The sequence below is a fragment of the Ascidia mentula genome, chromosome 6 (genome assembly GCF_947561715.1).
Source record: "Ascidia mentula chromosome 6, kaAscMent1.1, whole genome shotgun sequence".
Classification (NCBI taxonomy): Eukaryota; Metazoa; Chordata; class Ascidiacea; order Phlebobranchia; family Ascidiidae; genus Ascidia; species Ascidia mentula.
In genome coordinates this window covers 14,468,500-14,496,336 of record NC_138571.1, presented here as the reverse complement: position 1 = coordinate 14,496,336, position 27,837 = coordinate 14,468,500, and the positions used below count along the sequence as shown (strand labels likewise).

General features: G+C 35.8%; 5 protein-coding genes across 11 annotated transcripts; 3 read left to right on the top strand and 2 right to left on the bottom strand.

Annotated features, from left to right (window-relative positions):
- The first annotated feature begins 90 nt into the window (after positions 1 to 90).
- LOC145906418 (uncharacterized) lies at positions 91 to 3,244 on the top strand. Of its 4 annotated transcripts, XM_082993833.1 has the most exons (6): positions 810 to 910; positions 1,187 to 1,299; positions 1,751 to 1,939; positions 2,004 to 2,092; positions 2,544 to 2,599; positions 2,659 to 3,244. In XM_082993833.1, exons 2-6 carry the CDS (start codon positions 1,195 to 1,197, stop codon positions 2,769 to 2,771), a joined length of 552 nt encoding a protein of 183 aa, XP_082849959.1. In that variant the 5' UTR covers positions 810 to 910; positions 1,187 to 1,194; the 3' UTR covers positions 2,772 to 3,244. The 4 variants fall into 4 exon arrangements, 2 of the variants coding, with proteins under 2 accessions (XP_082849959.1, XP_082849960.1); XR_014402819.1 differs by lacking the exons at positions 2,004 to 2,092; positions 2,544 to 2,599; positions 2,659 to 3,244 and adding exons at positions 91 to 330; positions 554 to 639 and having other exon boundaries at positions 779 to 910; positions 1,751 to 1,879; XR_014402818.1 differs by lacking the exons at positions 2,004 to 2,092; positions 2,544 to 2,599; positions 2,659 to 3,244 and adding exons at positions 91 to 330; positions 527 to 639 and having other exon boundaries at positions 779 to 910; positions 1,751 to 1,879.
- A 273-nt stretch (positions 3,245 to 3,517) lies between these two features.
- LOC145906635 (uncharacterized) lies at positions 3,518 to 6,064 on the top strand. The gene is made up of 7 exons (XM_082994088.1): positions 3,518 to 3,751; positions 4,107 to 4,219; positions 4,449 to 4,558; positions 4,623 to 4,808; positions 5,386 to 5,477; positions 5,536 to 5,585; positions 5,824 to 6,064. The coding sequence occupies exons 1-7, from the start codon at positions 3,585 to 3,587 to the stop codon at positions 5,904 to 5,906; spliced, it is 801 nt and encodes a 266-aa protein (XP_082850214.1). The 5' UTR covers positions 3,518 to 3,584; the 3' UTR covers positions 5,907 to 6,064.
- A 2,973-nt stretch (positions 6,065 to 9,037) lies between these two features.
- LOC145905558 (protein NDRG3-like) lies at positions 9,038 to 16,904 on the top strand. 3 transcript variants are annotated; one of them, XM_082992794.1, is made up of 13 exons: positions 9,038 to 9,209; positions 10,342 to 10,468; positions 10,676 to 10,796; positions 10,997 to 11,059; positions 11,284 to 11,344; positions 11,626 to 11,712; positions 12,245 to 12,301; positions 12,595 to 12,701; positions 13,085 to 13,247; positions 13,650 to 13,737; positions 14,730 to 14,756; positions 15,063 to 15,176; positions 15,970 to 16,904. In XM_082992794.1, the coding sequence occupies exons 1-13, from the start codon at positions 9,123 to 9,125 to the stop codon at positions 16,056 to 16,058; spliced, it is 1,191 nt and encodes a 396-aa protein (XP_082848920.1). In that variant the 5' UTR covers positions 9,038 to 9,122; the 3' UTR covers positions 16,059 to 16,904. The 3 variants fall into 3 exon arrangements, with proteins under 3 accessions (XP_082848920.1, XP_082848919.1, XP_082848918.1); XM_082992793.1 differs by lacking the exon at positions 14,730 to 14,756; XM_082992792.1 differs by lacking the exons at positions 9,038 to 9,209; positions 14,730 to 14,756 and adding an exon at positions 9,881 to 10,029.
- A 320-nt stretch (positions 16,905 to 17,224) lies between these two features.
- LOC145906797 (5'-AMP-activated protein kinase catalytic subunit alpha-2-like) lies at positions 17,225 to 23,996 on the bottom strand. Of its 2 annotated transcripts, XM_082994248.1 has the most exons (11): positions 23,602 to 23,996; positions 22,888 to 23,070; positions 22,405 to 22,595; positions 22,030 to 22,164; positions 21,539 to 21,646; positions 20,993 to 21,137; positions 20,597 to 20,715; positions 20,053 to 20,166; positions 19,542 to 19,689; positions 18,351 to 18,492; positions 17,225 to 18,153 (listed from the first exon to the last, which is right to left on the bottom strand). In XM_082994248.1, exons 1-10 carry the CDS (start codon positions 23,960 to 23,962, stop codon positions 18,353 to 18,355), a joined length of 1,644 nt encoding a protein of 547 aa, XP_082850374.1. In that variant the 5' UTR covers positions 23,963 to 23,996; the 3' UTR covers positions 17,225 to 18,153; positions 18,351 to 18,352. The 2 variants fall into 2 exon arrangements, with proteins under 2 accessions (XP_082850374.1, XP_082850373.1); XM_082994247.1 differs by having other exon boundaries at positions 17,225 to 18,492.
- Positions 23,997 to 24,789: 793 nt separating this feature from the next.
- Positions 24,790 to 27,258, bottom strand: LOC145906093 (uncharacterized). Its single transcript, XM_082993479.1, has 3 exons — positions 27,005 to 27,258; positions 26,517 to 26,637; positions 24,790 to 26,271 (listed from the first exon to the last, which is right to left on the bottom strand). Exons 1-3 carry the CDS (start codon positions 27,228 to 27,230, stop codon positions 25,395 to 25,397), a joined length of 1,224 nt encoding a protein of 407 aa, XP_082849605.1. The 5' UTR covers positions 27,231 to 27,258; the 3' UTR covers positions 24,790 to 25,394.
- Between the last annotated feature and the right edge of the window lie 579 nt (positions 27,259 to 27,837).

Sequence of the window (27,837 nt, the reverse complement as noted above, 5' to 3'; positions counted from 1 at the left end):
GTCACGCGTGGGTGCGCACAAACCACGTGCTGGTGTCGTCATCAGTTGAACAACGTCGAGAGAAACACCATTAGTTTTCGTTTCGTTTCGCTTCGTTCACAAACTTTAAAATTTCAAATAGTAGTTGTTGTCTTGTTGCCTGTTAGTACTGTTAACATCAACTCTTGTACCAACCCTTCTGGTTTGATAGCAAAATTAAAAACCCTAACAGCCAAAGTCAATCACAATAATTTCGCCATGTCACAACATGTAAAAAATGTGCGAAAACGTTGTGCGGAAACAACAATATGCTTCTAGCTTGCGCTGGGATAAGCTGATGTGATTATGCAGGTGAGTTGTTTACTTGGTGTGTTTACTTTGTTTTAAGTAGACACACTTTCTGGCATGTCACACGTCGTGCATTAGCATCCATAAACGTAACAGCAATCTGCGGAGTGACTTGAATTGACAAAATCTAATGGCCATGTCGAACTCTTTGCCTGCTGATATTGAACTAGCAGTTTATGATATGTACAGTTTCATGCAGGACATTGCTAACCATCCATTCACACAGGAAGGGGATGGAAGGACACTTTGCCTACATCAAGACAAAGCAAATGCATTTGGTCCACGTAAATTGTTTCAAGGTGGCTATTTAAAGTAAGCTTGCCTAAAATTGGTCCTCCCTTAAAAAATGTTTTAAAGATTAAATTAACTTTAAATTTAAGTTCACATATATTTTGACGTTTTGTTTTTTTGGTACGATTGTAAAAAACGGTAAATGTATATTTATGTTTAGTACAGTGACTGTTGGATCGCTCAAAGGATTACAGGCATTAAAGGAAAAACTTTTTGGCTTGCCGAGTTATATGTATGTTGTGCTAAAACACTTTGTAGTCGATTACACTGGATCTAATCAAAAAAAAGGAAGGTGATTTTTATTAATTTGTTTTGTGAACTGTGACTAGATAATATCATGGATTATTTTTTTGTCCATGCTGTTTTATGTATCACATTTATTTTTAATTTACGCTGTAACTTTGAGAGCAAAATAAAGTGATTTGATTTATAAGTCCTTCAGTAAAAGTAAATGCCACTAAATAAAATGTCATGGATGTCAATACTCAGTCTTACAATGTGGCCCTTTAAAAATTTATTTTCTAGTAGTGCATCGAAATAATATTCTACACAGTTTGCTTTTCCACAGAAGCATTTATGGTGGTTCTGAATCCCCAACACCCTAAAGTTCAACAACAGTTAAACCAAGCATTCCGTGAGGCTGAATTGAGTTTGGGTAGAAAGCAGAACTTTAAACTGACTGTGAGTACTTAATAGTTTTATTCTACCAAAACCAAGCGCGGATCGTGGATAAACCTGCCGCACCCCATCACCTAGTGTCTGAGAGAATGTTAGTTATCAAAAACTAACTTCATCCAGATCGAGATCGGGGTTTTGTAACTCGTTTGGGTTCAAGCGGGGACCACCAGCCTAATTCAGTAAACTCTATGAACCACAATCCGTTTTTTTTTAAAGTTGAAAACTCTTTTTGGGTGGTGACTATATACATAATGAACATTTTATTATAGTTCGGAAAAATCTTGTGGCACCCCACAAGCAGTCACTGTAGACCCTTTGTGGCCCACGGACCCTCAGTTGGAAAACTCCAACCCAGATAATAATAAAATTAAAGTATGAATTTTTTGGGTACAGCATAAGGAAAGTAGATGGATTGTGAGATTTTGTAAAACAAGGTCTTTAATTTTTTTGCCAGATTGATCTATCAGAACTTTTGAAACAGTGGTATGAGCACCATCTTAATAAAGCTAATAATGGTTCATACCATGTTTACAACTCTAAAATATTCATAAAAAGTTCAATTGGTCATGCCTGGATGTTCACTAACACAACTCTATGGTGTATGTGTCTTCCAGTATGTTTGGTAGCTGCTCCAATATATGCAGTGAGTTGATAATATTTACATTTTTAGTTTAAGGTTGTACTTGTTTTTTTTTTTGATTTTGTAGTTCAAAAGGAAAAACATCCCATGCAAAATAATTGCAGTTGTAAGTTATATTTCCTCGTCATGGAATGATGCTCCTACCCGCAGTATAGGGTGAGTTACTGTTCAAAATAGTAGTTTCCTTTATTAAACAATAAAAATAGCGTATATTCTTGCACTTACTACTTGCCAACAAATAAAGATGTGTAGTATGCATACATGCCTGGCTTATGAACTGTTGTGAAATTAACGGTGCCATATATATATATTTTTTTTCCGACAAGTAGTGTGTTTTATATAGGTACTTGATTCTTAAATGTGGTAACCTCAAATAACCCGCTATATGAAGGATCACTTATGCCATCAGTAGCATTCTAGCATTAGGTTTTGTTTGTTCTGTTGCGCTTATATTGGCAATAAACTTTACAAAACTTGAAAGAAACAGAAAAAGAAAAGAGCACTAGGGAAAAAAGAAAAAGAAGTTAGGCATGTTTACATACTATACAAATATATTGTTGTTAAAATAGTGACTGTGAAGTGTTGTTTTCATTTTTTTGTTCTGCAGTGCCAGCTCAATTTTATACAATCCTGACTCCAGGCATGGACTGACACAGAGACTAAGTAAATTATTTCTTCTTTGTTTAAATTTGGATTGTTTTTATTGTTGACTTGTTGAACAGTTGAGCATTCACAACCCCCATCTTACGAGGATGCTCTTGCCGAATCCTCCCATCAATTGATCGTAACTATAAAAGATCGATTTTATCCAAGTACAAGCAAGTTTCTCGATTAAATAATGGTGCCTATAATTTTGTGTATAAGCTGCAGACAGATGGCCACTGTTTCGACCTAAAAGGTCTCATCAGTGCAGCTGGTTATCATATGATTATTGTGCCTATAATTGTTCAATCACTTTTTGTACATTTTTTCCAATTTATTTGTTTGGATGTTTATATTTTACATTAAAACATGTAGTATTCTGTATTTTATTTATTACATAATTATTTTGTTTTTTAAAAACTATTTGTAAAGATGTCCAATACCTCAACAAATTTTAGCCTTTACTTTCTAATTACTGCATGTTCATCGTGTTATTTACAAGTAAGTGTTTTTGTCTTGTATTTGTATTTTCCCAGAGGTTGCGAATTGAGAGTCTAACTTAACTGAAGCTATTATTTATGAGTGTTGTCAAATAAACTGACATTTACCACAGACTGAACAACAAACTTTAATGACAGGATATCAATGTGTAAATGTTGCACCACAAATAATCATTAACTTTGACAGCAAAGTCAACAAAATATGCATTGTCATATGTTGAATGTGATTTCCAGTTGGAAATGTATCAAGTGTAGTGTAGCAAGCACGACATAAGCAAATATGTCAGTTGTTAAACAGTAGTTTTACATCCACCTGCAAGGTCAGATTAGTGCAGCAAACCTCTTTAAAGCAAGTAAAGGAATTTTGCAGCAGCATACCAGTCCTTACAAATGATAAAGGCAATTTTGAAAGCTTGTTTACCATTGGCTAACAGAAAAGCATAGCTTTTAAAAATGACAATATGTTTAGTTAAAAGTGTTGCTGTTATGTAGTTCACACCAAAATTATGGCAGTAAGGCCTCCTGAAATTGAGATTGGTATTTTCCACATTCCTAGTTTCTTCAGGGGCAATTCACCTTTTTTCCGGCATGAGGGGAAAAGATTAAGACATGACAAATCCAAGGTCAATGTTTTTGCTTGGAAGAAAAACAGATTTGTGGATGCATATCCCATGTAAGTGCATGATTTTGGAAACAAATTCAAACAATCCTGCTCTTTGAGGCATGTTTGGACATAAAACAATGAATGTTTACCTGTAGGACTTTGCTCAGTTAATGCTATATGTGTGATAAAAGTTTTTTTTTGTGTGTGTTTAAATTCTTTGGAGAGGACACTCACCAATTTACAGCAACTTGAAATTCTCTCAGAAATTTGTTTTTTATGAGCAAAATGTTAAGTATATTTTTAGTTTTCCAACTAACACAAACATATTTTACCATGTAGACAAATTAATGGAAGCATCAAGACTATTTTTGAGGACAAACTTTCAAAAAGTTTTGTATTTGGATTAAAAGTGTTGTTTTTTCAGGAACATCAAAGTTCAATCATTAACTGAGTTTCAAACTGTCAAAGAGCGACTTCTGAACTTACCAACATACCTGGAAGTGCAGCTGGAACACAAAAACTGTACTAAGGTTGTAGGTATGTCCAATTTTTGGTCAAAAACATGTCGTAAGTTGGGGTATTAAAGATATTTAAGTAAGTTTTTATGAGGAAAATATCACTCTGAAGCTTACATGGAAAAATTCTATAAGTACAGTGTGTGTGCAATTTGTCTAAAATAAGCATGGCATATTACTTTTGAAGGTGCTGTAACGATATGAGGTATCGTTACAGTGCTACCAGACTTACAATTTGTTTTTATGCAAAGGTGTGTATGTCAATCCAACCAGCAACACCATCAAGCAGCAACTTTCAGAATATCTTGGCAAAGTTGAAGCCATTTTGCTACTGGATGAAAGTTCAAAATTCGCACTTGACGTAATAGCGATATACCAAAGTATGTTATACATTTGTTGACGAATCTCATATTTTTGACCTTCAGATTGATTTCACTCCGATTCTGAAAGATTGGTTCATAACAAAATTCGGAGTTCTCAGTGGCACTTTCCATTTTAAGGGAAGCTGCATTTGCATCACCAACTTCACCAGCAGAAGTAGGGAATGCTCCAATCCTGCTCTCTGGTGCTTGTGCTTCCCATTATGTCTGTTTGTATGCCCACTCTACTATGTAAGTTTGATTTCAATGGTTGAGCAATATCCTTGATTAGTGGTTTTTCAAAATTTTAAACCCAGCTTTTGTCTTCAAAAATATCTTCGGCCTTAACAAACATTTACTACCTGCGTTTTTTATTTCTGGTCAATTGATGAAATGATATGGCAGTGAAGTGGGGGCCAAGGAAATGGTTTATTGTGATTAGGCATCACCACAGCACACAAAACTAACTTATTTTATGATAAGCAATGTGGAGCCAATAATATGAATTGTGTATGAGCTGCAGACAGATGGCCACTGTTTCAACCTAAAAGGTCTCATCAGTGCAGCTGGTGTGACTATAAGACGACTTTGCTGACCAAACAGCCAAGCAAAGACTTCCACTTTGTGGTGACTAGTGACACATCAGCTACACTGATGAGACCTTTTGGATCGAAACAGTGGCCATCTGTCTGCAGCTTTTACATAACTCATTTTATATCGATTTTGAACATGATCAATAGAAAGTGGACAAAAGTGAAATTTTAGTTATGCAATTTTCGTTTAGTGTGATAAAGTATAGCCTGCAACTTAACAAAATGACTTATTTTAGGGTTACAGAAAGGCATTGAGTAATGATTTTTCCTGTGTTATGAGTGCAAATATTCAACAGCTATCAAGAATTAATGTAAATCGTACTTCAAGGTAATGTTCAAGTTTAGTAGTGATATCCATGTTTTAATTAACTTGTAATATCTTTTAGGCAAACCATGCATGTTTCCAATATCAATGAAACAGTTCGACAAGAAAACGGTTAGTTTAAAAATATGCATTACAAAATATCTGTGTTGCAACTTCCAGCTACATTGCATATATTGGGAACTGCACAATATTTAACAGAGAGCCATATTCTTTAAAAAAATAATTCTTTCCAAATGCAAAGTCCATTTTGTAGCCTATGCTGCAAAAAAAAGAAAGTCCAATTTGTGACCTAATGAACTGACATTTTATGTGATAATACAATGTTGCACTAACTATAATTATGATGTAGCTACTGACCTGCCAAGTTATGAAGAACCGCCTCCTTCATACAGTGAAGTAATGATGTGGATGCAAGATGATTCAACTTGCTGAGATCTTCTTTATTTAAGATTGACGGCATCTCTTACCTTTGTTTGATATTTAAATATATTTTTTCTCTTTTATTTATTTTCTATTTGCAATTCCTCACCTATCAGTGTTGTTTTGCATTTTAAGTCAATTGAATATGTTGCTTAAAAAATACTCACAGTTTATCACACAATTTTCTAGAGTCACAGATCAAATGCATGTAATAAATTGATTGAGTTACGCAAAGCAACCAAATATCAATGTCATTTATTGGCAAAGGATTGTAGAACCCCGTGTGTCACCCACGTAATGTTGTTGTTGCGGGTGAAAAGGTTCCACTTCAGCTTGATATTTTCGTTGGATTTTCTTTACGTTAGATGGCGCTAGCAAGCAAGCAGTTGACATATTACGACTAATCACTTGCATTAGCCTTGCAAAAAAAACACAACTAAATCATAAAATAGCGTTCTTAACCTAGTACAGGTCTTGATTCACTACCTTATTGCGGTTACTGTTTGGTGCATTTACGTCAGCTTCTTTTCAGTCAGTTTGTCAGGTGACGAACCAATTAAGCACTATAGTGTTCCTAGGCTTCGTACGATGTAGTACGTTACCAGGTTGCAGAAAATGTTCCATTTAAAAAATGAAATGCTGCGCTAGGCTAGAGGGATGGTAGTTTGTCAGCAAACGGAAGTTGTTGAAATTTGATCACATGTTGTGGCGGCGTCTCATGCCCACGTGCTGTCAAAACTGTGTGCGAGATATCCACGTGGATGAAAACTGAAGAAAAAGGTGCTATCCTTGTTAGGGCACACCGTAAGTGGTCTTGCAGGTTTCGTGCGATTGTCACGTTGCCGTGACATTGGCTAACATATACGGGAACATCGTATATCGTTATTTTTATTTTAAAGCGCACATAAACTTGGCAGAGAAATTGCAATGAATTGTTACGTATGCCTGAATAAAGGTCTGTTAGATTTGCTCCGATTTGGGTGATTGAGGTAGGTTCGACGTTTGAAAGGTAAGATGTAACGCAACCAGGCTTTTCTGGCGATAACAGACCTTTTTTTCGACGTTTCGGTTGTCATACAGAAAATTCATTAGGATGTATACAATCGTTAGGATGTAATTACCACTTCAGTAGGCCATCGCCAGAAGAGCTTCTTGCACTGTCAATGTGCCTGGCAATGTCAGTAACAGATTGGTAAGAAGTATTATGAGTTAAAATGCCCATTTAGGCTTCAACTGGGCGTAGTTTGTTTTTGTGGTATTACGATTACAGTACATATGCGCACGTATCCCCTATCATTACCGCATCATCCTCGCATTTGCGTCAGCCAAGCAATGTACTGTGTGTGTATTGGTCTCGTCCTCTTAGTGGCAACCGCGACATATGGCAGGGGTAACAAAATGATTATTTGCTGTAACTGGGACAGACGGCGTCCTGTTTTTTGTCCTGATTTGTGGACAGTGGAAAACATGACGCCGAGAGTTGTGTTGAGAAAAACTTGTTGATCACCTTCTGTTGGACGCTGCCCTTACGGATGACTGCGCAACACTAGCAGGGCTTGTTGTTGGTCTCGAATATAAATTACGTCACTGAATGTTTGTGGAAAAGACTCACGCGGTTTCCAGCTACAGTATTTTGATTTGTTTTTATGTACCCAGTGTTTTGAAGAGTTTGTTGCTATACACACAGTGATATCAAGAGTGTATTGCTTCCCAGGTGGTGAATAACGATATGCTACGTGCGTTCTTATTTGTTTACCTTTGTGCTAGTTAACCAGAGGATTTTGGCCCACACGACCCGACAGTACAAATTTGCTTATAGGTTGTGATTTACAAATCACTCGAGAATTGTATATGAAAACATGGAAACGCGTATTCGCTTTTATTGTCATTGGTCGCAAATTTATTGTCACATTCACGCCTTGAAGATGGACTCCGCAGTTGTGCGAGTTGAAATTCTCCGCGCGTATAAAACCAAATTGCGTCCGGCCTTAATCCACAAATGCCAGGGGATTTGTTTTGCAGCTTGAGCATGCGACAGCTGCTGTTCGTTTCTCTTCAGCGGCTTGCGATTCTTTCCTCTGGCGAGCAAATCGATTTTGAAATCCGCGCCGTTATCAAAAGCCCATGCGATTGTTAGTGTGTAACGAACTTGAACGGATGTATGTGGTTTGTGATGAACAAGGCTGCCTGTTGGGAATACTCGAACTTGCTTTGTAATCTTTGGTGAAAGACGGTTTGAGGAGTACATTTTGTGAAGGTCTTGCTCGCCTGGAAGCCTTGTTGAAAATATAGCACAGCAATAAATTCAAAATTGGATAAATTGAATTGAAACCAGTGTTGTCATTGACATCCGTGGTACAGTTTTTGCCATGAAATCATCACGAACACCAGTCTTGCAAATCTCGTTCAATACCAATTGCAGATTGCAGCAGTCTAGTTATGCGGTCGTTGAGTCATAGCGCTTGTATTTGCTTGTGGCTTTCGAACGTTGTTAATAAACTTCCAACAACATTTTGCTTGCAAGATAAGCACGTTACTGTTGCTGGTTGCGAGTTTTACAAGATAAGCTGCACGGGCAAAGAGGTGAATTTAACAGCGACCACGCTGGAAAATAGTCAGAAGAGTTTGGAGCAGCTCGATTAGCCGCGTTGGCGCTTGGTACAAAGTTCCCGCGCCCAAATTTCGGAAAGAAACACGAGCTTGCTCTGAGGCGAGAGCATCGCCTCTGGTTTTGTGAAAATGTTCGCCAGGCTGCTCCAAGCCAATAGCGTCGAAGGCCTGTTTACGCGTTTTGTTATGGTACTACGTCACAACGTGTTCGAGAGTGTTTTCATCTGTTCTGCAGCGTTTGTGTATCAATGCCGCCATAGAAGTTTGTCTAATGCAAAAAGGCGCATTTTTTAACAAAAAAATTGACACGTTTTTTTTTTGAAAAATTTTAACTTTTCGGCCTGTGCAGTGTGCACAGTCTAATAATTATGATATTGTATTTCTTCCGCTGGAACTCAATCTGTTATGGTGGCTGAATGTATGGTTTCTAAAACATAATGTTTTGTCATTCAATAAACACATAGCCTACATGTGATGCAAACATCACATCCAAAGAGAAATCCAAGCTAATATGTGCATTTACACCCAGATTTTTACACGAAGTGATAAGTGTGTGAAACAATAAACAAAACAAGCTGATTGTTGCTGAATCTAGAAAGAAAGCAAGAAATTGAAAAGATGGAACTTGAAGAGATAAGCATTAACATGGACAAGGGAAGTGCAGACAGTCGCCCTTTGCTTGATAAAAAAGGATCTTCAACTCAGGTTTGCAGAAAATTTTATTTTTGTGCAGTGCAATTGTACAAACCAATTTGCGTAATTCTTCTACATTGGTTGATTAAAATACATTTTTGATCTTTGGGACAACCTTACATTTAACTCCAAGTAGTTACAGGAAAAACGGTCCAACTCCATTCTTTGAAATCTATCTGAACAGGAAATTACTTAAATTCCTGTCTGTCCAATGCCAATGAAAATGTTGGTCTATCAAATATTATAATGGCATTTCCATGCTGCAAATATGTATATACCAATAATTATATCAACGTGTTGCATAAACGAGCAATAGCTCCTTTTAAATGCGTAATTGATTGCAGTTTAGTGCCTGGGCAGACTAGACTTCCTTTTGGTTTGTGTTTTGAGGGAAGTGCGCACGACAACGTGCAATGAGCCACTAACCCGTGCACTGCTTAGTTAGCACTCTTTGTATGAAATCAGTATTATACAAAGAAAGGGCATTGAAAGGGCTTTGGGCTTTGCAGGGCTGTGTTTAATTAGATTTAGTCATGTTGTTGTGCCTAATATAAAGCGACTGACGTATAAAATGGCAATTAGCTCCCCCAAGGTCAAAAAAGTTTTCAAAATCAATACTAATGGGGGTCCAAGCAATTGTTCTTGTGCAAGTCTAAACACAGTTTTAAGGCAAGGTGGACCTGAACAATCCATTTGGTGTGAAGATCTTTAGGAAAGTAGTGAGCACTTTATAAAAATGAGTTTTGATTATAAACAAATGCTTGGTAATGAGGCAAGGGGGGACGAGGAAAGTGATAACAACATTGTAAAAGATGCAGTGCAGGAAATTGAGGTACAAAAAGTTTAATTGGGACTTTTTTTAGTTTTAATTTTGTATTCTGTAGCTATGCAATGTTGATGTGTATGCTAAAATTAATATGAATTAATGATTTTTGTTTAAAATCTGACAAAAATTACAAATGCCCGCAATCGTAATTACAGTGGACTAATAGTTAGGATCAACTTTTTCGGTGTCATTCTAAAAACACAATAAATTAAAACCACAGAAAAATAACCCTGGTACCACAAAAATATTTATCTGTTAAGTGCGTTCAAAATATTTGCTCACTTTTTATATCAATATATGTATACATATTTTTTTCAGGAGAACTACATCAGCTGTACCTACACAGCCGCCAACACAGTTCATTCAACCAAGCTTCATGTTACAGTGCAAGGAGACAGATCCCTCGCTCATACTATCGTCACCTTCCACGACATTGGCTTGAACTGTGAGCAATTGTTTACATGAAATGTGTTTTGATAAGTTATTCCCTATTATGTGCAGTGGTTAGTGGTTTACAAACATTGTTTTCACAAAAAAAAAGATGATATTGGCCCTTAATCAATGAGAAAATCTTGTATTTCCTGTGATGTGCCATATCGTAGTACCTTTACATCTCTGTGTTATTTATCATTCATTTTTAAATTTTTTACAGCTGTTTCAAACTTTGCTGCTTTGATAAACAGCGAAGCAATGGCTCCTGTGACTAATAAATACTGCATTTACCACATTGATGCACCTGGACAGGAAGAGAATGCCGACAATCTTCCAGCTGGGTACAAGTTATTCTATTTTACCAACCAGCTTTAACATGTCATTGGTTTTATGTCATGCATTAGTTGGTTTGTTAAAAAAAGCTTTTAGTGGCCAATGGTGTGATCAAATTAACAGTTAGGTGATAATGCAGATTTATATTTATAATGAATGTCTTTGGCTGTCTAATAAGGAAGACTAAGGAAATGTTTTTACGTTTCAGTTTTGTTTATCCGTCCATGGAGAACCTTTCCGACATGTTACCAACAGTCTTTTCTCATTTTGGGTAAACATCCCATTTTTTCTTTTATTTGAAGTGTCCAAATGTTAACTAATTTTTTCATAAAGCATACAATTTCCAAAAACATCAACAACAGTCTTGAAGTACGATACTTTTACTGCATTCAGTTTTAAAAAACTTTCCTGAAACTGTATATTTGGTGATTCCATTTTCTTGCTGGGAGCTTTCCTAAAACTTACATGCGTAAATAATTTAGTGCCTTTTTACAGACTTAAAAATGCCATCTGTCTTGGATGTGGTGCTGGAGCGAATGTCTTTATTAGATTCGCAGTAAGTTGATCAATACTGTATTCAATTGTGTTTTACTTAAAATGACAGAACATGTCCTAATACTCTGTGTTTTAAATCGATAATTAGTTGTTTTGAGACAAACGCCCTGGTTGTTTACAAGCCACATCTTATAGACTGCTATAGACTTATAGAATGTACATATTCAACATAGTAGCAGTTTTGCATGTTAAGTGCTATTACCAAATGTAAATTTTTGACCATGTTTTTGGTGTGTTAAAATTTGTTATGTTATTTTCCAACATTCTTTTAATTGTTCATAGATGAAAAATCCGAACTTGATTGAAGGATTGATCGTCACCAACCCTTCAATAACTACAGTAGGGAACCTGTCATGGATTGGCGACAAGGTATCACCATTTATTCAACAGTGTTTGCATTAAGCCATTAACTTACGGCCTTAATTTCATACAACCTCTACCTCCCACAATGCACAATTATAGGCGGCTGTGCAAGTTTGTGGCCAAATATTTGCATTTCTTCAAGACGCCTTGAATCTTGTCGACAACCGGAGGTGGGGGGCATTTGTGTACCCCCCATGGTTGGGTTGTCTAGGGGGGTGTGGCGTTTGTTAATGATTGTCCGATAAATGTCGCTGGTTAACCTCGGGTCAAACCACACTCTGCTGAGATCAACAACATTGGTCGGAGTAAGTTTGTCGAGTGGTTTGTTGGTTTTTCTGATAAACGGCGTCTAGTCACGTATTTCTGTGGTAACATTACATCAATTGCAAACCAATAACGTTACCAATAAGGCAAACGTTTGTTTGTTATATTTTACTTTTCTCAATAATTTTATTTTAAACACATTGCCAAGTTCATATTTTTTTACAATCAATTTATTATATTTACTAATATATTAAGATATTTTTTTCAACTGCAGATTTCAAACTTCACAACACCTTTTGTTGATCAAGTGATGAACTACCACTTTACCAAGGTGTGAAACGTTTGTTTATTTCTTTGAAGTTTAACAACCAGTGAACATACTACACAATCTGTGTATGCCGGTCTGCCGGATGTAATACATTGTTAGGCCTCCAATATTTAATAATTTATATTCAAAACATATTTGCCAGAAATTTGCATTGAATGTCATAGAGTTATTTTCAGTTTTTATTATCCATATTTGATCCATGTTCTTGCATATTTGATCCATTTGGATATATACCACTGTCGAACACACACTTTAATTGAAATTGTGGGCTTGTAAACATGGGTGTTGTTTTGCAGACTGAAGTGGAATTGGTCAACCAGGAGCTCCTTGAGAATCACCGCAAGCATTTCAAGCAGTTTATGAAGGCAGATAATGTGGCGCAGTTCTTGAAGGAATATGAACGGTAAAAGCACATTTTTTGTGTCATAAAAAAGCAAGGCTGTGGTATATATTAGCTTTGGTTAATTATTGAAAAAGAAAAGTGATAATTTAGACACAAATGTAAGATAGCCACACTTCTCTGAGGCAAACTGCAATTAATTAACTGCAATTTAAGTTGACATTTATGAATAATTCATTTGCTAATGGATCTTCATTCAGTTGTGTGTTTTAAGTACACCAGTATCCATTTTAATGCTAATGAGATTAAATGTGAAACAAGCTTTGTACCAGGTTTAGATTTTTTCACAGTTCATTATGATTGGCCTTAGAATGTTTTAAGCATTAAACCAAGTTTAGTTTTACTATACATGAGAAAAATATTCTTACAAACGAAATTTCCAACAGACGCACTGAAGTGAGCCTGGTACGATCCCCTGACCCTCAACTCATCAACAAAACAACTCTCTCATGCCAAACCCTCATTCTTGTGGGCGACCTTTCACCTTTTATTGATGACGCTGTTGAATTAAACTCTCGACTCAACCCCAAGAAGGCCACTTTCCTAAAGGTAAGTGCCCTCTGTGGTCTTTTTACTTTAACTAAAGGGGTAGCTTAAATTGAACTAACAGCGGGAAGGTTTGTGGGGAATGCTGTCTTTAACAGCACCATAGTTTGCTCAAGTTGTAATTTTTCTGCTGCCTATTAATATATTTTTTCTCCAAAATTTTGGTAAAACCAGAATCTTACTGTTTGGTTTACGCTAGGTCTTATTTGTATTTAAAAAAATTTAAGGTACACACACTTTCTTTGTACAAACCAGTACTAAATATGGTATATGAATAATTACAAACAGAACACCTTGACTTGTAGTCCTGCATACGCTTTTTGGAAAACATGTTATTTGCACTAGAATCTCTCTAAATTTTGGTTCATTAAAAAACAGGTACAAAATTATATTTTTAAATCACAGATGGCTGATGCTGGAGGCATGATACTTGAAGAGCAGATATTCAAAGTGGCAGAGTCCATTACATACTTTCTGCAAGGTCTTGGCCACAGTAAGTGTTAAAGCATGTTTTGTGTGTATATGATTATTGAGCCTCAAACGTGTTTGCTGTATACTGCAAGGTTATTGTATATTTACCACCTTTTGCACTCGAGCTAACTTCTGCAAAAATCAGGTCTTGCACTAAACTATACTCACATGGCATGTTATGTAAATATGCACTATTGTTTCAGAACTTTTTTTTAACATATTGACAAGTTTTTAGCTTTAACTTTACACAATGTATAATAACTTGTATGTGTGGAAAAAAACCTGCAGAGAAAGAACAATATGAGCAGAAAAAAATCTAGCATTGAAACAAGTCTAAGTAAAACTTTAAGTGTTGACAGTAATTCTCTGCAATACAGCCAATATAATCAGGGCAATAAAATATTTGGGCATGTGACTGAACCGGATTAAACCCTACTGTCTAGACACGAAAAACCAGACATAAAAAGTGGGCCAGACATTTTTATCTCTTCCTGCCATTGATGGGCACTTCTTATGAAAATATGTTCTGATTTCTTGCTGAGGAAATCAGTAAAATAACCCCTCAACCCTTTGTCAAGCAATTCATCAACCTCTCCAATGTAGGCCACTTGCTATCAAATCAATTATTCATGGACTCCCTAAGAGGTCTTTGATCTCCTTTATCTGATTTGGGAGACCTCACTGTGCTGGGATTTCAATTACTGACCTAATCTAAAAGTATTCCTTTACTGGACCTGTAGTACATGCATGGCTTATACATTAAAGACACTTGTTGAATACTAAACTGTATAACAACCAATATACACCTTTTGTTTAAAACGATTGTATTTTTCTGAAATTGAGAAAAAAACATGACAACGACTAGGTTTCTTTTAAAACCTATTTTCAGTTTTCAAACACACCTTTTCACTTGAGTTAACAAACAACTGGGTGGGAAATTACTTGATGATTGCATAAAGGCTATAATGGCTCTTGTGTTTTATTTGTGATATTTACAAAATTAATATTTTTAAGCTGTTCGATTTCCAATGAGAGGAACAGGTAAACCTATATGTTTCCATAGTTGACGTCTGTCAGTTTGTAACCTCATCAAAATGTTTTGTGTGTTTTTACTGTTGTTTAAATGTAAATGTGGGATGTTATATTGTTGTGCATTTAAAATCACACTGTTAAATTTCCTGTCATAGTTTTGTATTTGTATTTGTAAGCAGTAGAAAGTATTCCCAATAAAATAAACTCCTATTTCTGCAAAAAATAATTATTTTTTTAAACATTGTATTTATATGAAAGTTATAGCTGCTTAACTTGCAGTCAATGCAGATACACATTATTCCGTTCCTTGTTTAGTTCCCGGAGTGATGATGACGCGCTTGGCAAGGTCAAGGACAATTTCATCCAGCTCTGTTGGTTCGGCTGACGGCGACTACAAAAGGATCAGGACTCTTTCGTCGGACTCTACAGGTACTTGACCTATAAGGCAATGGTGGTTGTAACATAAATTTAGTGCCGAGGAGAGATATATGATATGGAAAGTAATCAGAAAGGAACAGAAAAGTTCCGTACAAATACATATTTTGGAGAGTCAAAGCCCAATAGTCACTCAAAGATACAAGAAATAATAATGCAGAAAAAAATTGCTTAGCTGCATTTGCAGAGAAACACTCTAATCTTGGTCTTTACCAAAAGGCAGGAGCATGTCTTGGTAGAAATTGATTGCAATTCAAAATCAAGTATTAACAAAAAAATCCATTAATTAATCTTCTTTGAGAGTGGGAGAGCTTAGTTGATTTCATATGGTCTGTAGGTATATTGCACTAAGTGCATCCATTCTGTCAAAAAGAGAAGTTTTTGTCAGTGAATTCAGCCTTGTGGTTTAAATGCAGGCAAACAGCAGCCTTGCTCAAGCAGTGCTAGCGATCCAGCTGTTGTTACAAACGAACCAAGCACTAGGCAAGTTAACAGCGCAGGCAGTCTTGTTGAATCAATGCAGAAACTCTGAAGAAAGGTGAGTAGGCGAACAGCCAAGTGTTAGTGTTTGTATGCAAAGTATACGTTTATGCCAGTAACATACAGAAATTATATTTGCAAGTTCTGTATTTTATTATAAACTGGTATATCCATGCCTACCATGGTTTAAATTATTGTCCTCTTATAAAGTTAACACACAAGGACTGTTTAAGGCAAAAAACTCTTCTTATTGTTTTGTTGCTAATCAATCTTGCATGTCAAAGTCTTAATCTGATTATTTTCTCAGGCCATTCACCACTTCATGAAGCTATCAATGGAGAAAATGTCCACGCCCAAACTGACAAAGCTCATCTCGTATCTGGTGCAGTTTGTTAAACACGTCAGAAAGACAGTTTGAGCTGCGCTTTATAAATACCAACTGCCTTTTGCCCTGTATGAACATTGGCAATTTGCTTACTTGTGTATGTATGAACATGCTAACTGTCATATAATCCAAATGGTTTTGTTGTGGTTATGGTTCTGTAAAAACTGCAAAAATTGCTGTCTGATCTCTGTGTTAAAGTTTTTCTCACAAAAATAGAACCGTTGTAAAGTTCATTAATTTGATAACTGAATTTGTTTCAGATAACATACATGTTCTGTACCCCGTTTTCAAGTACAGCCATTGGTTGTCAATTATTTGTGGGATTTATTGATGGTTTAATTGTTGAGTTGTGTTCAATTTTCTGCCGGTTTTCTGTGACGTTTGTTTGTTGCTTTTCCGATCTGCGAATTGTCTAAACTGCTACTGTATTGAAAACGTACTAATTTGTTGTTTGGTTAAAATCTGGTTCAAGTTAAACGCTTTGCATTGTAGCAAAATTTGGGCTTTTGAGAAAAATTTGTGAGTGCATGTGTAGGTTTTGATGGTACAAAACTAATCATCAAGGCACATGCAAAACTTTAATGTTAATAATCTTCTGCAGGATTTAAAAAATGTGTCATACATTTTTCACAAAAATTGTAAGCAAATCCAAATTCTGTCATGCATCTTAAATGAGTAATGGTCAGTCTGTAGCCACACCATACTGCGTAATTCAAATCATCATAAGTGGTATTTCGTTGGTCAGGTTTCATTAAATTCTGTAGTGGTGAGCTGACTACATAGCTACCTTTTCCAAAGTGCTTGTTACGCCAATACTTTTAAGTCGCCTGTACAAATACAATGTTTGTTTGTTTGCATTTGTGATTCGTCATAAAACAACTGCTATGCCAAGTTTTCGATTTAGTTTACCAGTGTCATTGATTTGACAACTTTTTTTTAATTTAGTGATGTTATTACTTACTAAATTTTTATTAGGTATACCATATATATAAGGTACTTGGATGCTGAGTATATTTCCCAGTACATCGGAGAGAACTAGGTAAAAACACCCATGTCATTTTTGTGCTGAGTTTGCCTGCTACATACCGTGAATGCCAGTCCATTAAATTGATACTTAGTGCAAATGGTTGTACACCATTGGCTGTTAGGATCTTTCATCGATCACATGATGTGTAAATTTTTGCTGTATTTTGGTTCAAGCATAAACAATGCGTAAAATTCAAGCAAAAAGAAGCATCAAGATTAAGATTGAAACATGCGGTATTGTTTGGTGACACAAAAAAAAAACATTCAAAACTCCGCATGTTGAAACAGTGTATATATTGAACATAAACTTGGCAAACATACCTTTAATAATTAATTAAAAATTTGATCACTTTCTTGATTAGGGGAAATGATTTTTGCTGTTAAACACACTTGAAACTTATATTTTCAAAACTGAATGAAAAGATAGCTTTCCCTTACACAAGAATTAAAATAATTTTAATAACATTCTACTATTTTACCCACTTAAAATCGATGCACCAAATGCACAAATAGACCAAAAAGTGGTATTTACAATTACACAAGATTCAAGTAATAATAATCCAATAGCTTTTAAAACAATCCTAATGAGATTTGTTTAAAACCAGTACACCTTTTTTACGTAGCTACGACTTACTCAGATATAGTTTTTTGACACTTATATCACAAATAGATTGCAGTTAAGTACTGTAACTGTGAAAAAGCTAACAGCTGGCTGGACTTTACCGCAAAAACAGCCTAATCACAGAAGCAGGAATTTACAATTAACAAGAAAATGTTTTCAAAAAAGTCCTGGATACTAGGATTTAAACAGGGATAGATTATGACAATTTGGTGAAAGGCACTAATTTGATGGGTTGTTGCAAAAATTTTCAATACTTTTTTTCTTGAACCAAACCACCAGCAATCGTTTACATGTTATGACGTAACTTTTGGGATAAAATAATCTCCTGTTTCAGACCAAATCAATTTTTTGAAACATTTTAGGTGAGTGCAAAAATTCTAAAACACCACGGTGTGTAACAGGATGACAAAACCAAGATTCTCCATAATGGGCATTTCGTCTTTGGTTCAGTAACACTCCGCAAGTACAATGTCATTCACCGTAAGTATTAATAGTCCCTAAACCATGAAAATGCGCCAAGAAATTGCGCTTTAACGTGATCACAAGCCTAAACACATTTAGGAGTGTTCAGTTTCGGATAATAGCAAAAAAACACAATAAAATAAGATCACAAAAAAGTCACAATCAATGAAGAGGAGACCTCGCACAACAAACCGCTTATCTGGCCAGGGCAGTAATCAGACTGGAACACATTTCAAAAAACTCCATAGTGTGATGAACGTCTCCCGTTTCTACGCTGATATTTCGCGGCCTCTGACCCAACGGAACGCTCTTTGAGAAGGCATGAGCTGACATATCTGCGAAACGCATAAGATAATATAATTCATATTCGTGTAGTTGAGCTGTAATTGATTAACAGAGGTACTGGCGAGAAATGAATGGAAGCAGTTGTTTTTTTCGCACAATACTAGAGGTCCTAATTAAAGAGTTGATAGTTTGTCTTTACAAACAAGCGTGCTATTTTTAGTTAACCATTTGTGATGACATTCTGCTTGGTCAACATCGAAGCAGGTTTAATCATTTGCATTCACGCACACCAATTAGCAAGGTAAGGATTTATGGCGGGAAAATGGTTTGTTCTTTTTTTCGCCACTTTCAAGGTGACGTCATTATTTCCAATTATTCCTCGGGACAAGCTTATGAAACGCCCCAATCAATTTTAAACCGTATGGTACGTTCAGAGTATTTATTCAAACGCAAAAAAACAGCGGTGCACTTTTTAATATTGTTTATCTCAGCTATTTTCAGTCACGGTTGCAACACACGTGCAATTGTTAGTTTGTCATTGCAAGGGTAATCTAAATATGTAGATTGTATAGCACGTTAATGTGCTAGAGCTGCCATTTACAACTAAGCAAGTTCGTCTGTGAGTTTTGAATACAGCACACGTTATTTCAGCGCTTATTCCGATTTAAAATTCGCACTTTTGCCGATACTTACCTTACGTGTTGAACATACACGAGGAACACCCGCATTTACCAAGGGACCCTTTTTAACAGTTTAGTGGCCCTAAAAGCTAATATTTTACTTTTTAGTGTAATTATTTCAATGTTGGTCGCTCACAGGCAAAAATCCTAGTAGTTCCAGTATGACAGAGTAAGTAATTATTCATTGTACTGTACCCAAAGGAAAAAACGTCACCCAGTGTACGCAGCAAATTGCATCTTTAATGTCACTGCAAAATTGTAATATCTAACCATTGCTCTTTAGCTATTGGATAAAATCAAAACCTCTCATACAGTACAGGCCTTTTTTAAATCTCTGCTTGTTATCAGCAAAGTGTAAATAACAGTGGCTTCGAAGCTCGAGAATTTGAACTTCTGTGCTTTTTAACCAACAAGTTTACCTTCCATTGGTATGCTGCCGATCGGATCCCAGCTATCCTGTGTAGACCGGCTCAGTTGTCCAGTGGTTGTGTCCAGTAACTGGGTTTGTGCATCCTCTGACAAACTGCTGAAGTCGAGGAGGTAACTTCTGTAGTCCACCTGGTACAGCTGTGGAAGCATGCTAGTGTATTTACTAATTTTTCACCCATGGAGCTGCAATAAGAACACTGCTGAAGCGTTTTGGAAAACTAAGGGCATTGTAACTAAAACAGATTTTATTGTAAAGTGTCATAGCAAATAATCTATTTTTTGTATGTATGTGCCAATACCATAGAAATTGTATGTCACATTAAAAGGGGGTGAAGGATTTTGGACTTCATCATGCTCGAACAAAACTTGCTTTTCACCAAAAACTGTTTGGATGGATATAATGGCTTTGTTATTCTTATTTACATGTAAGCTATACTTGGTGTTTGCCTACATTTCTAATCAAGCAACCTTGGTCTTTTGCATAGTTACCACTCTGTTTACCTGCAGACTCATCTTATTGATGTGCTTTGTGACCGTGTTCACTCTACGAACACGAACGTGGAACGGTGAAACTACTTTCCATTCATAACCAAGGCGTTTCATTGCTTTAAAAACCTACAAACGAAAAGGAAAATTTGTGTGGGACGCTAGTTGTTTATTTGAATAGAACATGTGGCTTACAAATGCTATGACCCAAGCACAATTGTGAAGCAAAGACATTAAGAAAACAGAACATAAGAAAAGTTGAGCGAAAAACAAGACATGGTCTACTGTCACAGTACAGTGCACATGTGCTGTAGAAGCCTGTCACTAATTAAGAGAAGCACCTAACACATGGCCATTGCCCTATAAACTTAAAAGGTAGCAATTCACAACGTTACAAAATATAAATACTGCACATATGAATCCAATAGTATAAACATTACTTAAACAGCTTAAGATGCATTTGTTGCTAAGACAGCTATTTTAAGTGTATTGGCATCATTTCAAGCAGTTTTGTTGCAATATTAAAATAAATCTTTCATCAAGTGAGTATGAAACTTACTTCAAACATAATGTCCCTGGGACGGCTTTGAGATCGAATGCCAAGGTGCCACTTGGCCCTTTTGAGAGGAACCATTCTTTTTCCAGATTTTGAAGTGCTTGGTGCTGGTGATGCAACTTCTGATAAACAAAGTAACAGAAGAGATGTATGTATGTAAAACAATAACAAGGCCAAGACAATCATTTATTGTTACATAATTGCATTAAACATACTATATATTTCTCTCTTCCACCATGCTAAGTAACAATAATTGTAAGTATTGTAACATCAAAAATGCAATATCTATAATCACTTTTCATGAAAAACTCAACTAGGGCAATTCAGATGAACGATAATTAGCTGCGAGCTCGTGTAAAATACTACATTGGAAACAAAAAAACAATGTGACTAATTTACCCTTTGGATCAGAATGTGAATCTAGCATGGGTGCGATTCTTTCTGGATGCGACCGACCCGCAAGTTGTGCAAAACTGAAGCCGGTAAGACCAGAAGCTGGGGGACTTGAAGCGAGAAAGAAATCCTGTGCTTGGTTGTAGATAATCTGAGTCAAAAATGAATTAAAACATGCGTTATAAGTGTTACGTCTCAATATTTTCTTTTTTTAGTTTATCTATTTAAGACTGTTATGAAAGTCACAGCAAAAATGGAAGTTTGACTTGATGGCCCAATTATAACTTTATATTTTGGGATGGTTAGATTTAATTTATTTCTATTTTTGGAAATTTTATTTTAATGTGAAATGGTCAAACATCTTAAAAAACAGCTGCAGTGATGAGACCTTTTAGGTCGAAACAGTGGCCATCTGTCTGCAGCTTATACACAATTCATATTATTGGCTCCACATTGCTTATCTTAATAATTGTTTGACCCATATCACATTTATAAACGATACACAGCTAACAAAGAAATTGTCTTTTTGCTGAGGTTCTGTATGTAATGTACCTTGTTGTCAATAATCAAGTGGTAGGCGACATTAATGGGGTCTTGTGGTGGTTTGTGATGTAACGCGTGGGTTACTTCTTCTTCTTTCACACCAAACTTTCTGCAGACCTGTGCACACGATTGAAGAAATACTTTAAAGTGGTGTTTTTTCACCTCTTGGCAATGCATGATCAATTAGTTGGCATTTCTCACAATTAAAAGTATTCTGAAATCTTCCACTGCAATTTGTTAATTATACTGAATATATAAATACATACAATATGGTCAAATTCATAAACCACATGTCAGTGAACCTGTATACTGGCCGATTTTATAATTTTTTAAATTGCCAGCATATTTTTCAACTGTATTGGATTTTTACTGGTTTGTATTCAAACTGACTGGGGCACCAAAACCATTCACATGTAACAATATGAACATCGTGGAACAACTTTTCACCAAGTTCTGCCTTAAATCACCTAGTTCTGCCTTTGATATATGTTAAATGTTACCTCATTTAGAGCCTCTTCATCAATTGCATTGCTATCCAAGCCAGCGTCATCTGGGAACAGGTAACTTGGGAGGTCTTTGTTGAACCACTCATATTGCCGTATTTCAGTAATGGTTGCTCTCTTCATTGGGTTTACCTTTGTAATAAAATGAAATTTTTAGACTAATTATCTAATTGTAAAAAAGGTTTATCTTTAAAAAGTGAAATATGATGGCATACTTAATCATTATAATAATTGTAACTCCTTAAATGCTTTGTTCACAATTTATATCAACATGTGAGTGATTAATGTTTGATATGTGATATATAGTAAGTACAATTGTTCTAACATGTAAAATCGAAACAAATATTTTAATACACACATGTGTATGCTCACCTTGAGCATATGTTGGATCAGTTTCGCAGCATTCACATCGAGGTACTGAGGAATTTCAAACACCCCACTGCTTATCTTGCGGAACAGTGTCGGAATGTGCTCATCGTCAAATGGCAGAGTTCCACACAGCAAGGCATACAAAATGACACCGCAACTCCAAACATCAACCTCCGGCCCAGCATACAGTTTACCTGAGCAAAAGATAAACTTAAATATAAGAACAAAATTATCCATGAAAACAATACTTTTGACTTTTACAATGAGATTTTAGACCAATGTTAAGCAAGTTGTGTTAACAAACCTACTAGAAAGAGAATCAGAAAATTGCTGGAACAAATATCACTTATCTGAGCAAATACGTTTGAGGGCTTAGAAAAGGAAATCATTTAGACGGACATATCTCGATTGTAGGTGTTTACATCTAAAATTATGCTATAGTAGAATAAACACCAAATGTTTTTGATCCATGTCAAAACATTTTACCTGAAACTACTTCTGGGGCTGCATAGTTTGGAGAACCACAGCTTGTTTTTAGGAACTCGCCATCGGACATCATGTTGGAAAGACCAAAATCAGCGATTCGGACATTGCTGCGAGCATCCAGTAACAAGTTTTCCGGTTTCAGATCACGATGTACAACCTTATGTCGATGGCAGTAATCAACACCTACCAAAAATGATCAATATTTGACTCATTACATAAAGTGGTGATACAAAAAACACGTGATACAGAATAGTAACATATGAATGTATCTGGTGATACAGTAAGACATCGATGATCTAAACTACTGACTTAGTCACAGAGTGTCAGTTTTAGCATATATATATCTAGCTCAACAAAATTGAAACAATACAACTAATACTGGACAGAAAACCATTGGAAATATTCTGATTAACTTTATATACATAGCATATTATTTGAACAAAAAAAAACTATTTATAGCATGATTTATAAAGCTCTGTGGAACATTTTTGTTTTTTTACAGTAAAGATAATATGCTTCAATTACAACACATAGAGCATAATCATTGTTTGGGAAAATAAACTGTCAAAAGATAATGATGAAATTAGTGTTGACTGTTAATACAATTATACTACAATTTTAAATAATAGCAAAAATAGTATTTACTAAAAACCTGATGTTGAACATCTATTTAAAAATTATTGCATGGCCTATAAGCGAATGGCATCTGCTTACCTGACATGATTTGCTGAAAAAATTTTCGAGCCTCACTTTCTCGAAGTTTGCCATGCTTGACAATGTAATCGAAAAGTTCCCCACCCGGTACATATTCCATTACCATGAAGATGTCGGTAGGAGTGCATATCACCTGGTAGAGCTTAATGATGTGAGGATGACGAAACAACTTGAGGTTCTGAATTTCCCTTTTTAGTTTGCTCACAACATCCAGGGATTTTATCTTTTGTCTGTTGAGCACCTTGACTGCCACCTGGTAGCCGGTAATTTGATGTGTTGCAATTTTTACTTTGCCAAATGTGCCTACACCCAGCGTTTCACCGAGAAGGTAGTGGCCTATTTTAATCGCCCCTGTCTGCATGGCGCTGCCGCTGTGTCTATTTTCATGGTACGACATATCTGCAAACGAACAAATAACAACAGATGTAATAAAATTGCAAAAAATATTCAAAACATCGAGTTTTTGTACATGCCAAAAAGAGAAGTAAGATAATAATGTTAATATACTTAATGTGTTTATTCTGCGCAGATTAACAATAAAATTTTGAAAATTTGCAGGATGTGTGGACCAAATTACCTAAATAAAAATGAGGTAACCAGATACAATAACACCCAATAGATGCGTGTAAGTAAAAAAAGCGATGGAAACTGTCCTGGCAAGTGGCAATATACAAAAATACAACTTTTCTACCACATAAGTTGCAATGATTGTTTTTCTTGCTAAGGCGATTAGAATATTAAAAGTTTCACAATTTTGCTCAATTTATTGTAAACACGTTACGAAAAGTTTAACTTTTTCTCTGACGTGAAACATGCAACGAAAACTACATCCACGGTAAACAAAAATAGCAGCACGTTCGATGAGAAAACAACACAGACAGGTCAGCTGACCAATCCAATCATTGATGCATGACGGAAATTTAGTCACGTGCGCATTGGATCAGGTAAAATATAAACGAACAAACTTGTTTTCTCTACCAAATATTAATTTAGTTACATATTGTTAGTTTTTAAAGAGAGCACATTACTTTACAAATTTTTTTCGTTTGCAATTTTTTTTCTTTCGCGTCTTTGCAGTGGTTTTAAACGATTTTTACGTTCCGAATAATTTCATACACCGGTACTTTTTACTCGTTTCAAAACAATCTACCTGAACAAGCATAGGTTGGCCTAGTTTTATACCTTAGCATTATTCGTATAACACTGACATTTATACACAACAAAATCTCATCAAATGTACAAATTTATGCAACGAGCTTGTACAAAAATGAATATGGAGCAGTCTGAACTTTTGACGAAGTTCACGTAACACTGCGGCAAAGACAATACTGAAAATCGAAAGTTATTTTTTGCCAATTGACAAACTTTAACTGACAGTTGAACACGATTTAAATTTTTTTTTATGTAAAATAACATTCTGCAGCAATTTTGAAACAAGTTCATGGGAAAGTTGGTGATAAAATCAGTAGCAAGTACGCAGCTGCTGGTTCATGATTTTAATCACAAAAGACACATTTTTGAAAATACACTTGTAAGAAATATAAAAGAAACCTGTAATCACAACAGGTTGACAAATAAGCAGTATCCTGCATATAGCAGAAATTCCCAGTCAGAAAAAAGACACATTTTATGCAAACATTACGCATGCAACAGCACTATAAAGCTGTCATCTTAAACTTTGTTTACGAGCAAAAAAAAAAGAAACTATTTAAACCATAATGCAGAAATAGCATTATAAAATGCTTGCCACATATATGTTAAAAGCGAAATACTGACAGCAAATGTATTCAAGATTAGGTTACATGATTTCCAATTGTAAAATGAAACATAAAGTCATGCTTGTCTTTGCACACAGTTCCGCATATGTTGCACTGATATATGCTAGATACGGAGTGGCATCCCATATGCAAGCCATACATAATGTTATCAGGAAAAACAATTTCACAATGTCTGCATTTCCACTTTGCTTCGACTTGTTTAGTGCTACTTTTTTTTGCTTTGCTTTCATTGGCCTGTTTCGGTGGAGCAACATCGCTTCCTTCAGAATCAATAGTTATGTAGTTCCTCTGATTATTGCTACAAACATTTGCGACAGTAATGTCCGCGCTGGCAGTTGACAATGTAGGGCTGCCTGGTGTTTTGTCGGGCTGTGACATGTCAAACGATCTTTCCGATGTCCTGGACCTACGCTTAGCCCTTGCTCCAAATAGTTCTTCCTTGATAAGAGTAATATTGTGTGGAGGGGAAATACCTAAGCTTTCACTGCCTTTTTCGTGGTCAATAAGACTACTGTGCAGGTTAACATTGTCTGGGCCATTAATTTGAGACGATGCAGAAAAAACCAAATTTGCAGTAGATTGGTGACTCAAATCCTCAGGACTTTTTTGAGCCCATTGCATCTGACTATTGCCAACCAAATTCATAGATGTTGGAGATTGAAACAATGGTGATGACAACGGTACTTGAAAGCTTGGTGTGCTTAAAGGTGTGTTGGAAGTTGACTGTGGCATATTTTGCCCAGTATCGATAAATGGCATAATATTGGTGTCAAAGTTTGCATGGCTTCCAGGCACCATTGTTGGAAGCGAAAGCCTTTCTGCTCCACGGCGCCTGAAGGTTGTTCTGTGCTTGTTGTATTTGTGCCTTTGCATATTTCGATTGTCAGCAGTTCTGAAATGAAATAAAAATACCTTAGTCTTTGCATAACTTGGATGCATGTTGTAACAATTGGTTATAGGCCAATACTAGGAAAAATGTCTACTTCTAGTTTAAGGTTTGTGTCTAATAGCAGGGTTTTTGAGTGTCCTGATTTAGAGGTTTTATTCTAAGGTAGGCAGTTTAAAAAGCAAGGACTTCTATACGTGTCTGACAAAATAGACCTCACAATGATTTTGATTAAAAATTAGACTACTTACTTATAGTTACAAAGGGTGCATTTAAAAGGTTTGCTTGACGAGTGAGTTAAAATATGATGTTTAAGGTGATGCTTGAGCTTGAAGTGCTTCTTGCACAGTGCACATTGCCAAGGTCGTTCATCTAAAAAAATAAATTTACTTTTAGCAAATCTTAACAACAGTTCACTTTATATTTATTTGAAACACTCCAAATTTTGGTGATTAATTAAATTTCTTTTGTTAGTCAGCTAGTATAAGTTGCAAAAGTTTACCATCAACCCATTATTATTCAAATCAATTACAGCAGGTTTAGGGTCCTAAGAGCTATTGAGGGGGTCAGCAGGACTTCCAAAGATGAAGTTTATTTTGTATTGAGACACCACCAGTAAAAATTGTCTGTAAAATGGGGATCCACGAAGTTTACCGAGTTGGCTAGGTGGTACAAGGAACCAAATGAATTAAGAAACCCTGCTTTGTGTAATTGCAGTACACAACAACACACATCTTACTAGTATGAGTTTTCAGATGAATTGACAAACTGCTTTTCCATGCAGTGACAAAACTGCACTGGGGGCAGTGATACGATTCTTTTACTGATTGGGAAGTGATTTCCCCACTTCTTGTGTCTATCATCGGTATTGATGACGTCGTCGAGAAAACCTGTCCTATTGACAGGTTGCTGTGTATCGTGGATGATACGGGCAACTCACTGGGTTTCGAAATACCTTTCTCCATTATGCAGTACTACCCTAACCAAAACATTTGATCTACAATAAAAATATGAAATATATTTATAAAATGTTTTTACACTACTTTTATAGTTTTGAAGGTTTTATTTGTGCAGATTTACGAATATACTTGATACGAGCAGCATGCACTTCGATTACTGTCAACATTTCAAGTGCCTTTCCTTTTCAGAATCTTTCATATGGAATATTGAGTGATGATGGTTATTTTACCAAGCCTATATATGAAATCAATAAAGTTTGCATAAAGCACTGCAACATAACTGAACCAGGAACGTAAGCAATAAAATAACATGAAACTGAGGAAAGGTACTGAGTAAGGGACCCATAGGAATGTAGCAACTTATTGCCATTCATATGCATGGTTCCGAATTCGCATTGACAATGGGCCTGACTTTACAATTCTGCAGGTAAAGACTGGCTGAAAATGCAATGGTTTAGATAGGAGTTATTCACTGAAATGTGTGTAGCGCAGCTTTAAATTTTTTTTTGTGGAAAACATTTTACATTTAGACAAAACAGAAACTGTCGAAGAATGCCAAGCACCAAAACGAAAACTTAGGCGAAAAAAACATGATTTAGAGTGTTTTCTTTCA